At 31.9% G+C, this 12,538-nt stretch overlaps 3 protein-coding genes across 4 annotated transcripts in view; all 3 read left to right on the forward strand.

Annotated features, from left to right (window-relative positions):
• The window catches only part of LOC111633641 (protein FAM102A-like), a 43,702-nt gene extending 37,441 nt beyond the window's left edge, over positions 1 to 6,261 (forward strand). Inside the window, 1 exon segment of the mRNA XM_023378246.1 lies at positions 5,467 to 6,261. Coding sequence (XP_023234014.1) covers positions 5,467 to 5,582 — 116 coding nt within the window. The 3' untranslated portion in view covers positions 5,583 to 6,261.
• An 859-nt stretch (positions 6,262 to 7,120) lies between these two features.
• On the forward strand, positions 7,121 to 7,945 carry LOC111633639 (histidine-rich glycoprotein-like). Its single transcript, XM_023378244.1, has one exon. It carries the CDS (start codon positions 7,121 to 7,123, stop codon positions 7,943 to 7,945), a length of 825 nt encoding a protein of 274 aa, XP_023234012.1.
• Positions 7,946 to 10,061: 2,116 nt separating this feature from the next.
• The window catches only part of LOC111633643 (nuclear hormone receptor FTZ-F1-like), a 96,827-nt gene continuing 94,350 nt past the window's right edge, over positions 10,062 to 12,538 (forward strand). Inside the window, exon 1 of one of the 2 annotated variants that reach the window (XM_023378249.1) lies at positions 10,062 to 10,263. In XM_023378249.1, the coding sequence (XP_023234017.1) occupies positions 10,251 to 10,263 (13 nt within the window). In that variant the 5' untranslated portion in view covers positions 10,062 to 10,250. Of the gene's footprint in view, positions 10,264 to 10,507; positions 10,940 to 12,538 lie in introns of those variants that run through there. The other variant, XM_023378248.1, reaches the window with a different exon arrangement.

Here is a 12,538-nt window from a genome sequence, read left to right on the forward strand (position 1 = left end):
ATATTTCAAAAATACTTTTAAAATACATTTGAATGTTAACTTTCATTAAATTTTATATTTATTTTGTTAAATGATAAAGAAATGCTAAAAATGAAAAAATTATAAGAGTTTTATTGTTAGAGAACAATTTCCTTAGCAACAATAATTTTTTCATAATTTAAATTTTCTGTAATTAAAAAAGAAATTAATGAATTTAATCACAAAATGTTTCTAATAATCTTCTTCCCACTAGTTTCTATAAAGAATAATAAATACCAAGTTAAAAAATAAACTACAGTAGAGTCCCGCTAGTCCGAATTAATTGGGACCGAGCAAGCCCTGTTTGGATTAGCCAAATAATTGAAATAATGCGGAAGCAAGCAGTGAAACAGGTCCAGTTTTATATAGATCCAACACCATCAATGACTTTTGTTTCTGTTTTTGTGTATAAGTACAGTATAGATCTGCTGTTTTAATAGGCTATGTCAAACACTGATTTATTAATTTTGTACAGTAAAAATACAGTACTACAATAAAATACAATTTTTTTGTTGTGGAATTCTAAATCTTTTTGTACTATTAATACCATTTTTAAATTCAACTGGAAAATACAAAAAACGTGAGCTAAAAAATCTCTTCTCCACCAACTGAAACTTGTTCGGATTTGTGGTGTTCGGACTAGTGGTACTCTACTGTAATTATTTATATATTATTACAAACTTAATTGAAAAAAATACATCATTTTCAATTAGATAATTTTTGAAAAATTTGTATTTCTGTGTCTGCAGGTGTATAGGAACACTACTAGTAATTCAATGATTTAAAACATAAGATTTAATTATATTTATCTTGGTTTATTACATACATTAATAGATGCATTTCAGACAGACTTACATTTTATGGCCCCTCATCAATAATTTCTATTGAATCAACCTTTTCCTTAAATATGAAAGTTACACAAGCATAACATGACAACATAATATTTAAGAAGACAGTTGATTTAATAGAAATTACTGATGATGGACTATAAAATTAAGTTGGCCCAAATTTGTCTATTAATGTATGTAATCAATCAAAATAAATATAATTAAATCCTATGTTTTGGATCATTGAATTATCAACAGAGTTCCTATACATCTGCAGACTCAGGATTATGAATTTTCAAGGACTATTTAATTGAAATACAGTTGTTGATTCCAACAACAAAGGAAATACTTTTTTTAATATTTAAAAATATGTGAAGATAAATATTGAAATAATTATGAAGAGTTAATCTTAATGAAAATGTAATCTTTACTTTCTTTAATAATAATGTTTTATACCTCTGATAACTTAAAAAATATCAATAGGTTTGATAGGTTCCTTATATCGAAATGTTCAAAATTTCATCATATACAATCCCCCAAATTTTTAAAACATCATTCTGATACACCCTGTATATGTAAATTATAAAATTGTGTTGGTTTTGATATTAGATGGCGATCAAACTGACTCATTTTTGTCAAAAATGAACTTCTAAATTGTTATCTAAAGCAGCTGTCACCAACTGGTGGTCTGTGGAGAAATTTTGACATTGATCAGCTCAAAGTTACATGAAGTTTTACAAAAGAAATGCAAAATGCTTGGTTGCTTTTTTTCAATCATTGAGGGTTTTTTATTTGAATCTAAAACCAAACACAAAATGACTGTTATCAATAAATAATAATGCCAATAAATCAATAAATATCGAGCAATTATTTATTGTGATATTGTTACAGTGCTGAGCTGCAATTTTTAATCATATTTTTTAATTTATTTAATTTAAAATATATACTCTCCATCTCAATTAGTAGTGTCTTGCCTCAGTGCATCATTTTTTTTTTTTCTTGTTAGCAACAGAGTCATGTCGCCATCTGTTCGTTACAGGGAAAATTTTTGAATTGAAATAACATGACATCCAGTTTGCATCAGAAGTTTGTTTATAGTTAATTGGGCCTTCTGCGCCAAATCTTTCCATATATAACCTCGGCTTTCATCTATCTAACTCTGTTCTCGAGATTAAAGGACAGACAACAGTAGGAATTTATAGGTCTACGATTTTTTTAATTGCCCAATCAACAATAAATAACGTTGAGAGTGTGATTGTCGTCCTTTATAGAAAAGAGCCAAGAATCCATAAACTTATTTCAAACAATCAGCAACAAACTTCATGCTAATTTCTTATAATTAAACAAGTAGATTTCGTATTAATAAAGTAAAGTAAAATGAAATGGAACTTTTATGATCATTATTCTATAGATATTTGTATTTAAAAAATTCATGATAGTGATCAACTTTCAAAATTGTTATTTTAGTGGTCTGTAAGGTCAGAAAGCTTGATTACCACTGATGGAAAGAATGAAACATTAATCTCCCATTTATTAAATATTGAAATGTTATTGTGTAAACTTAATTTTGTACACAAATTTTTTTACATTTTATAATTTTTAAATATTTATGTAAGATTTCTAGAAAAGAATTGTAGTATAATTCTAGGAAACAGTTTTATTTTAAACAAACTTTAATAAAAATATAAACATCTTTAGCAAACCCAATACATTACAATTGTACGCCATATTATTATAGCCAATATATAACCCAGTGTCATAGGGCAGTTGTTATAGCTTAAATTTTATTAATTATAATTATATTCTGTATCTTTTTACAAAGAGATATATGAAAATATATTCATTTTCCTCCTGCCTCTGTCATTTAATTTTGATTGATGACAGTGTAAAGCATTAATAAGCTTGATCTAGATGTAATGATTCTTTTGCAGATAAGAAAAAAAATTTCCCACTTTAATTACCATAGACAATTATTTTTACGTAATTCTTTATTATATATCTATTTATATAAGAACTCCTCTATATCTAAATTTAGAATTCCTGAAAGCTGAGCATTTCTCTACTGCTTTCAATCCACCATTTATCCGTCATTCAGAAAGAACCATGAATAAAGAAACTGAAGTGAGGCAGGGTGCATTATTTTTGGAAACAATGCTAGGTTCTATTTGTCTCTTGTCATCAATTCACATGAAAAATCTATTAATAAACTTAAATTAGTATTTCTAATAGTATTTTTGCGAAAAAGAATGTTTAATTGAATAATGAATGTAAAGTGTAAAGTTTTGTGTAAAGAATATTTAAGAATGTTCTTACATTTTGTCAAATTAACAAATCAGTTTGTCAAGTAAAGAAATTCTAACAATTCAAAGTTTATGTTAAATTTAACATTTCACAACATTTCATAACATTACTTAGATTGTAACATGAAATGGTGTTTTTTTTTTTATTGCTATAAATAACTTGATAGTCTAATTCAAAATTTTTGGATTGTTTCTGAAGAAAACCAGACTTTTATCAAATGCTATGTATTAAACTTATAAGTGTGACTTTTATCATTTGATTTAATTCTTAAGGAATCTATTTTGTTATGCAGATTCATCAATACGTAAACTGTATTTTTACAGTCTTTGCAAAATCTCTCTCTCTCTCTCTCTCTAACTTATAAATTGAACTGTGTTAAAAAAAATCATTTCTTTTATCCAAATAAAAATTAAGAACTTCTATAGTTTATAATTGTATGTTTTATAAAATATATTCTACATTACATAAATTTGTTCTGAAAGATTGATAATATTTGAAATTATTCTCAATTAAATACAGTGAAGAATTGAAAATCAAGACTAATTGGGACTAGACCCATTCGGATTTTCAAATATACATGTAAATAAGCATTTTAAATACTGTAAACTCCAAATACACCGTAAATCAAGTTCAAGCCAGTAATTTATAAGAAATGTAGGAATGCTTATAAAGATTCAAAATGTAATTTACAGAATTGTTATATTGAAACAAAAATATGCTAATTATAACCTCAAAATTAAAAAATTCTGCAAGGATATTAGAACATCAACAATGAAGTTACCATTGAAAGGAGTTAATAGCCAATTTTTGATGTCCGCATTTTTGACACCATTGTATTTAGAACTAAATATTAAATATCGACCAATCAGATGGCTGGATTTGCTGGCCAACATTTGGCGGTTTGCCATTATCTAGTGGAGAAGGTGTAAGGGAAACATCATGGATACTAACGTTTGGAGTGAATATAACAAGAATGTTTTGAGGTGTAATTATCCCTTACATCGCTGTTGTAGGGACGGTGACATAGAAATGATAGAATATTTAATTACTTGCGTTCGTTATTCCGTACAAACCGAAGATTGTTTTCACAGTTGGACTCCTTTCCATTGGGCATGTCGTTTTGGTAAATTGGATTGTCTCCAGAAATTAGCATCCTATCTTCCTTCTAATACAAGTATTGATATCAAATCCTCAAGAAATTTGCAAACTCCTCTTCATATATCAGCTTTAGCATGTCAATCACATTGTTTGCTTTGGTTATTACAGGCTGGTGCTGATGAAAATAATCAGGATTCACTGGGAGAAACTGCTTTGCATAAAGCTATTAGAAGTGGAAGCATAGAATGTGCTGCAATTTTATTATTAAAAAATGCTGATATAAGATTTTTCTACTACAAAGACCCAGAATTTCTAGAGGAAAAGTTGCATAATATTAATGATCAGAGTCCTATTGAATTAGCAACAGTATGTGGTAATTCCATTTTAACAGTATTAATGGACAAAATTAATGAATGCATTGCTACAAAAAATTTGACAGATGCAGAAAACATCTTGCAAACTGTGATGAAAAATTTTACTGCTTCATTTGCCGCTTTCTATTCTGTCAGAAATTAAATCGATAAATAATGATATAAATTCAGTAGAAAAAGACTGTTCCAATATGCAGTATGAAATTTCTTCGCAAAATATAAAAAATAGTAGGAAAAGATCATTTACTGAAGATGATTCAGAAATTTCAAAAAGAAAAAAACTAAATGAATCTGAACTTTATTCCAATCCATCAGTGCTTTGTAATAGTACTTCTGGTATACCTTCTGAAGAACCAATGATACCATGTATTGTTCAGCATCAAAGTTCATTTGGAATTCAAATGCTTCATGACACTAATAGACATGTACCTCGTTGTTTCGGTCACTATATTTAAAATACTTTTCAGTATATTATAATGTTAAGAAAGGTAATAATATATATCATTATAAAAAATATATATATTATATCAGTTATTTGCTGAATTCTCATCACATTTCTTTTAATTAAATTTTCTGAATTTTAATGAGTATTTTGATAAATACACACACAATTTTTATGTTTTGTATTATTTTGTAACATCAAAAATTATAATAAATTATGAAAAATAAAAAAAAAATATATTAAATATCTTTCATTAGTTTAGTAAATTTTATTTTATGATATATTTAAAGCAGTAAAAAAATTTTAAATATAGTTTAATATTGTCTGAAGCAAACACTTTTGTATATATTAAACTCAATGGCTTATGGTAATCTAAGTAACGAATTTAAAATGTGATTTTATTTTACAGCTAGCGGATTGCGTCTTTACATCAACAAGGACGGAACAGCAGCTCTGGGTAGTCACGATCCAAAATCGACGAATATTAGTAGCGGTTTCGGACATTCCTTCCTGGGACAAAGATAGTAGGCAGCCACTACGCGGAACCTTCTGTACAAAGATCGTCACGCAGGAAACGACGACATATTTTTGTACCGGAATAACTTATGTAAATGCCACCAACGTAACAATAATACCGATGCCAAATAACCACCCGAGAAAATCTAGTTCATTCTCACGAATCATCGATGCGTAATTTTTTTTTCGGACCTCTATTTTCATCAGACTAACATCGATCCAGTATTTCGACCGTCGATTTTGTTAATTTTCTCGCCTATTTAAACAATGAAGTACTGTACATTGTTACCGAACCAATTAACTCCTTTAGATTTCTTCCATTTTTCTCTTACCTGTGGTGCAGAATTAGTATAATTATTTTTTTTTGTGTGTGGGAAGATTTTATCCTAGTAATTAATATTTTTTATATATATATAAACATTTTTTATTGAAATTACTGCAGTTACGGATAAAAATAAAGAATTAATTGGTGTTTCAAAGTTCTGAACCACAAGTTATTTCAAAGACCCTTTTTTGTTAAATTTTGGCATGTTTTGTTCCATGTTACTTAATAATACAATTGTAATTTTTATAAATTAATAAGTAAATTCCTACTAAAAAGCTTTGTTGTGTATGGTCTAATTTCTCTACACAGAGTGTAGTAAAAACTTTTCCAATGATCTATCTTATAAATATCTATATATATATATATATATACTNGGAAACGATTGGAATCGTTTTTTACAATTCGGAATTAAGAAGTAATACGTAACAATAAAATGAACGAATTAGCATTCGATTCGTTGGATATTAACTTTTAGTGCCAATCTCTTTACAGTTCGAGTGGGGCGTAAAAGTATTATTTCGTCCGAATATTGGCGGGGAAAGAGGAAAAAGTAAGTTTTCCCACGCTGGAAAGTCCAATTAATTAAAGAAAGACGAGAGTGACGCGTGGAGATATTCCCCCACACTCCATTGAATGCGAGTAAGAAATTGCCGACGAATTATGATTGCCTTGCACGTATTATAATTCTTTTCGATCCACTTTGAACGGGGTAGATGCGATTGACACCGACCGGGTCGCCGACACGACATAACGGTCACTCGGTTCGCTCCAGAGAACACGAGACCGGACCATCCCGTGTATTTAAATGCCGACGGTGTGGACTCGGTCACATCCAGCTGCGAAACGACCGAGACCAGATTAAGGTTAGCATCCACAGCGGCGGAAGTCCACCTTGCAAAATGGTCAAGCTCATATCCCTTTGGGTAAGTGCAAACTTTGCTCCTCTCTCCCGCGCCATTTCGCGTTTACGACGACAGATGGAGACTCACTCGTTCCGCGTGTTTACAAACTTTCCAATCAATTAATTATAAAAGTATTATTATTATCTTTTTTTAGGAATTTTCATTTAGAAATAAGATTTTTCCCGTTAAATTTTAACGCCCGAGTCTTATTTCTTTAACTTTACTATTAAATAATTACCTTAGTGTGAACGGGGAAGTATGTAGATATAATTATTAGCATGTCCAATGACGAAGTTTCGTATCTCTAGGGAAAGTTAGGGATGTATTCGTTAGCCTTGGCGTGCTGTATGTATGTAGTTAGTGGCGAAGAATTAGCTTTAGGAAGGAAATTGTCGGATTTGACTGCGCCCGAAGCTTTGGCGTTTGGAGATTTGGAAGGAGCGGAGAGTAAGCATCACAGTCATTCCGAGAAACATCATCATCACCACGGAGAACACAGTAAACATCACAAGGAACACGACGGTCACGACGAAGGCCACAAAGACGACAAACACCATCACCACGACTGGGAAGACCACGACGATCACCATCATCACGAAGATGGCGATCACCATCACCACAAAGAAGGGCACGAACACGAAGGACACCATCACCAGAATCATCACCACGAAGGCGATCACCACCACCACGAAGAGGACGGAGAAGGGCACCACCACGAAAAACACGGAGATCATCACCACAAGGACCACGGACATAAAAAGCACGGTTTCAAAAATTACTACCATAAAGAAGAACACGGACATCACAAAACCTACCACGATCACCACCACGACGGCGACCACCACGATAAGGAACACGAAGACCACCACGAACACGAGCATCACGGGCACAAACATCATAAACACCACCACGAAAAAGACGATCACGACGACCACGAACACGGCCACGAGCATCACAAACACCACGAGGGTGGCCATCACAGTCAACACGGAGAACACCATAAACATCACGGCCATCACGATCACGACGAACACGACCATCATCACAAAGGTCATCATCATCATCACGAGCACGACGAACACGGAGGTCACGGCCACAAACATCACGAGAAATACAGTGGCCATCACAAACATCACCGTCGTTAGTTTAATAAAACAAATGATATTTATAATTATTTATATTGTGACGCATAATTACCACTGTAATTACTTGCGCAAGTGGTTCTCTGTAATGGACCTATTTATGAAACGAAACCTTAATAAATTGGTTTACTGTTAGATCGCGTGCATCATTTATATAATCTAGTTTGTTCCCATTCGAATCTCCAGAAATCAAGTTATGATATATATATTTATATACTGTATATAATTTTCAATAACATAAAATTGTAATTTGCAATATTGTAAACAATTTTCAAAAGAAAAATTCATTACCATAGTTTATTTTTGCGATGGAATTTTATAAAGAAGTCTTTTTCCAAGCTTTATTATTAGAAATTTTTTTGTCAATAATCAATGTAAATTTTTATTGAAATGTTTAAAAAAAAATTATATATAATTAAAATGTGCTTTGATTATTTCAGTGTTTTGTTTTTTCATTTATTTTATAGTTCAAAATCCTTCCGAACGTATTTAAAGGTTGAAAAAAATAAATGACATCCTTGAAAATCGAATTTAAAGGTTCAGTTACGTGTATGACGTCAATGGTGCAGTGTTACGTATATTGGTTCATACTAAATCGTGTTTGTGACGTAACGAACGCTAAATAGGTCGGGGTGACGTAGTCTATTTAGGTCATTACGTCAGCTTTGACGGGGATAGAGAGCCCTTTTTACTATGGCGTCATTTCTTTCGTATTATTAGAGATGTAGTAAACAATTTCGTGTGGTAAACAATTTCGGCAATTTATGTTTAATTTTTTTTTATTCGAGTATTACGTTTGAAATTCCAGAAAGTGTAATAGCGACATCTATTGGAATGTCGCCGTATTAAATTAACCTAAATTGCTACGAAAGAATGTTTTTAACTTGTTTTCGAGAAAATTTTTAATTTAAAAATAATATTTTAAAAAGAATTTTAATTTTAAAAAATTTAAAATACTTTGAAATGAAATTTAATAAATATTCGGGAATCGAAGGAATTGTCGATATATTTAACGTTATTTTCGTACAAAAACTGTTTAGAACCTAGTTATTTTATTTAATTGATATATTGTATTATATAATTTATTCAATATCTTTTTGCGTTTTTTAATTCATATAATTATAAAATTATTCTTTATACTGTACTGTACATAAATTTCTATTATATTTATTGCAGAATTCGTCATTTATCGACTATGCTGCCATCTTTGAAAAAACAATTGAAATAAAATATATTTTAATCTCTTACTCATTAGTTTGACGTTTTTTTTCCTTGAAAATTTATTATTCAGTTCGTCTGGAAATAATAATAATACGCGTCGCGTGTCAAGTATTAAATACATGTTTTTAAATAAAATATTCGTGTTTTACAAAAAAAATTAATTAAACTATTATTTATTCTATCTCGTGGATTACAACAACTTTAAATTATGAGGGTTTTCCCCCTATTCGCTAAATCAGACTTTGTCATTTCTTTCTTAACCAATGAGGTATTTTTATCACACTTTAAAATCTAAAACTAATTATAGCTTACAGGAATTTTAATAAAACTTTATTTTGTAGATAGACAAAAGTTTTAAGTACGAAAAAAAATAATTTCAATCGTAAAATTGTCTACTTTTTAATTATATAAATCTAAAAATATTATTTAAAAAAGTATTTTTACAGAAAATTATAAACGATCGTTTAATTATTATTAGTATAATTTTAAAAATCCTTCACATATGTGTTTGTAGGGGAAAAATCGTAATTACGCCATATTTAGTCAATAGATGGCAGAATTTATAGCCGGTAGCTATTACGGACTTCTGCTTTCCGTTAAGAGCTATGACGTCATTGCCACTAATTATTTCGATTTCTGTCTTAACTTGCCGAAAGTTTAAAAAGTTGAAAAGATTTAAGAAAATAGAAAATTATAAGTCTTATTTATTAACTTATAATACAATTTATTACTTATTTTAAAACATCTAATCCACAAATGAAGTAAAATTTTATATGCAGAATTTACTTAATCTTTAATTTCTTAAAAGCGTCGTTATTGGCTGTTTTATTTTCACGTTTCTAAATCGACTGTAATTGGTTAATTGTCAATTTTCAAACTTTTAAACTTATAATTGATTAAAAACGTACTTAAATAGAAAAATTGGATGGAATTTTATATTTGAAAAGTATCGATAAGGATTTATATAATTTAAAAAAGCGTAACGCTTATATAAAATGAATCGATATCGCCTATCGATATTCTTTTATCCCGAAGCGTTAAAGGCAAACAAAAAGCATAGAACAGGAAGATACAGAGCTACAGGTATATGGAAGACGGTGGTAAGTTGCCTAGCTGCTTTCACTGTCCTAGGACGCTGTCACGTGACTTTGTTTACGTTCGTCGCTTGCAACAACGAGAAGCGCCACTCGAAAATAAATAGACGAAACAAAATGAATAAAACAGAACGATGCATTTTAACATGAAATTTAAGTAGGTAATAATTTTATTAAGATTCCTTTTCGATTATCTTTTGTTAAGTGCTATCTCGGATGACCCAATTCCGTTGTTGCAAGCGACCCGACTAACCCACTTTCGCGCTTGCTCACTGTGGACGAAAGTGAAGTTGGCCGAAGCCTGGAAGCCCTTGTCCTTGATTCCGCCGGTATAACGCGCGTGTAATGCTTTAGGATTTTCGTGTGTGGTCAACGTTCGAATGCCCACTCTCCCCTTCGACCCGTGGTTGCCCGACAGTGTGTTAACGAGACATTAAGAAGACGTCACACGGCGGACACGGCACATACAACACTACTCAATCACACCAAACTCGAATGTGTATACGGAGAAGGGGCGCAATGGAGACCGTGGCCGTACTCGAGTCTGTCAATGAAGTGTTGTAGCATCGTTTACTGTAAACTCCATTTTTTTACCGTTTCCAACAATTTCTACTATGTGATTTCGTATACAAGATGAGTTGCGAACCTACCACCAGTACTGCAACTTCTACTGACGTATCAGGTAGGTGTACCACGCGTATACCAAATTAATCAGTTTCGTCTATAAATATATAATATAACGTATAGTGTATAACGTTTTTTAATGTATATATACGGGCGTGACGTAACACTTTTACTAGGTTAAGGTGAAGGTAAAAATAAAGGAGTTGCGTCGAGTGAGAAAAACCACCGACCGCATTCCACGTGAACTTGATCGCACCCTTGCACAGTCAGGTGCATCTGTGCAACTATCCCACATATAATCGGCCCTGTGTTAAAGTATGTGGTGGTGCGGCGTTAATGGTGAAGCCCAGTTCATGTTTAAACACTTGCGAAACACTACTGCCCTGTTTAATTACAGAAATTAAGAGTATAGTCGTTTTTTTACACTCGATATATAGCGTGTAACGATTTAGTATTGTCGCCGTAAAGTTTTAACCCTTTTATCACTCGTCGAACGTGACCGGACCGCTATTATTAAATTTCGCTCGTCGGATATTCGAGCGGGGTCTTCTTTTGTAACGGTCAGAAACAAGATGGCGTCGTTTCCGAGTCTATCTGTACGGGGCGGAGGGGGTGAATTATCAGGAAATTTTCCTCCAGCGAAAATGATTACCTACATAATTATACACTTAAATGTACTCGTAGGCATGTGTGTGACTTTTCCAATTGGCAGCTGCTCGACATTTCGTTTTTGAAGTTTTCATATCGGCTCGACTTTTCTGGTAAAATTACTACCGTTAAAGGTTTTGAATTGATCTAAAGTAGAATTATTTTTTTGTAGTTACGGGTGGGGCTACGTATTATATTCCTTCTGGTGCACTCTTGAACCAGTTCCATAATGGATGTATTATTTAATAAAATCGTATTCGTGGCGACAACGTCATAAAACATGTAGATTTCGAACCTTTAAAAACGTATGTTTGTAACCGTAATCAATATAGATGTGTTAAGATCGATAAAATAATTCCTTTCGGCACTTTTTTACATCGAGATTTCTGCTGTGTAACAGTTTTCCGCCACTTCCGGGTGAAGGGACCGCGCCTCTGGTTGTTCTTCCCATTACCGATGATTGAGCGGGGACGGGGTTTTCGGGGGTAAAACAGGTGCACGTCACCCCATCTTAGAGGCCTCAAATTGTATACTCGTATATTTATATCTGTGTGTATATACAGTAACCCAGTTTCCGCGAGGAAGATAAAACAAAAAGGGGGAGAAATACCATAATAAACTGTGTAATCAATCGGGAAAATCAATCGCTGTTACCGAGCTTATACTGTTACATATTGTAAATATAACCCAAATTTTATACGAGTAATTATGTTGTGAACGAGCGGCTCGAACAATTATAAAGCAGGAAGAGAATATTATACACATACAGTTAGGTCTGCGATAGTTCTTTTCGGGTTTTAGTTTCTATCGTGTTTACTTAAAAAGGAAAAAGTAATAATAAATATGAAAAATCCTTGTTTGTAAAAGGGAAAAGCGTTCCCAGTTAGACTCCGATGCAAATGATAACCATCTGGAATTAGTGTGGGAAGAGAACAGCACCTGTTACTTTAGCTGCACGATGATCTTTGATACTTTGCATATGTACCACGCCTACAGAAACATTTCTACA

The sequence above is a fragment of the Centruroides sculpturatus genome, unplaced genomic scaffold (genome assembly GCF_000671375.1).
Source record: "Centruroides sculpturatus isolate CEXI.00-Female unplaced genomic scaffold, Cexi_2.0 scaffold837, whole genome shotgun sequence".
Lineage (NCBI taxonomy): Eukaryota > Metazoa > Arthropoda > Arachnida > Scorpiones > Buthidae > Centruroides > Centruroides sculpturatus.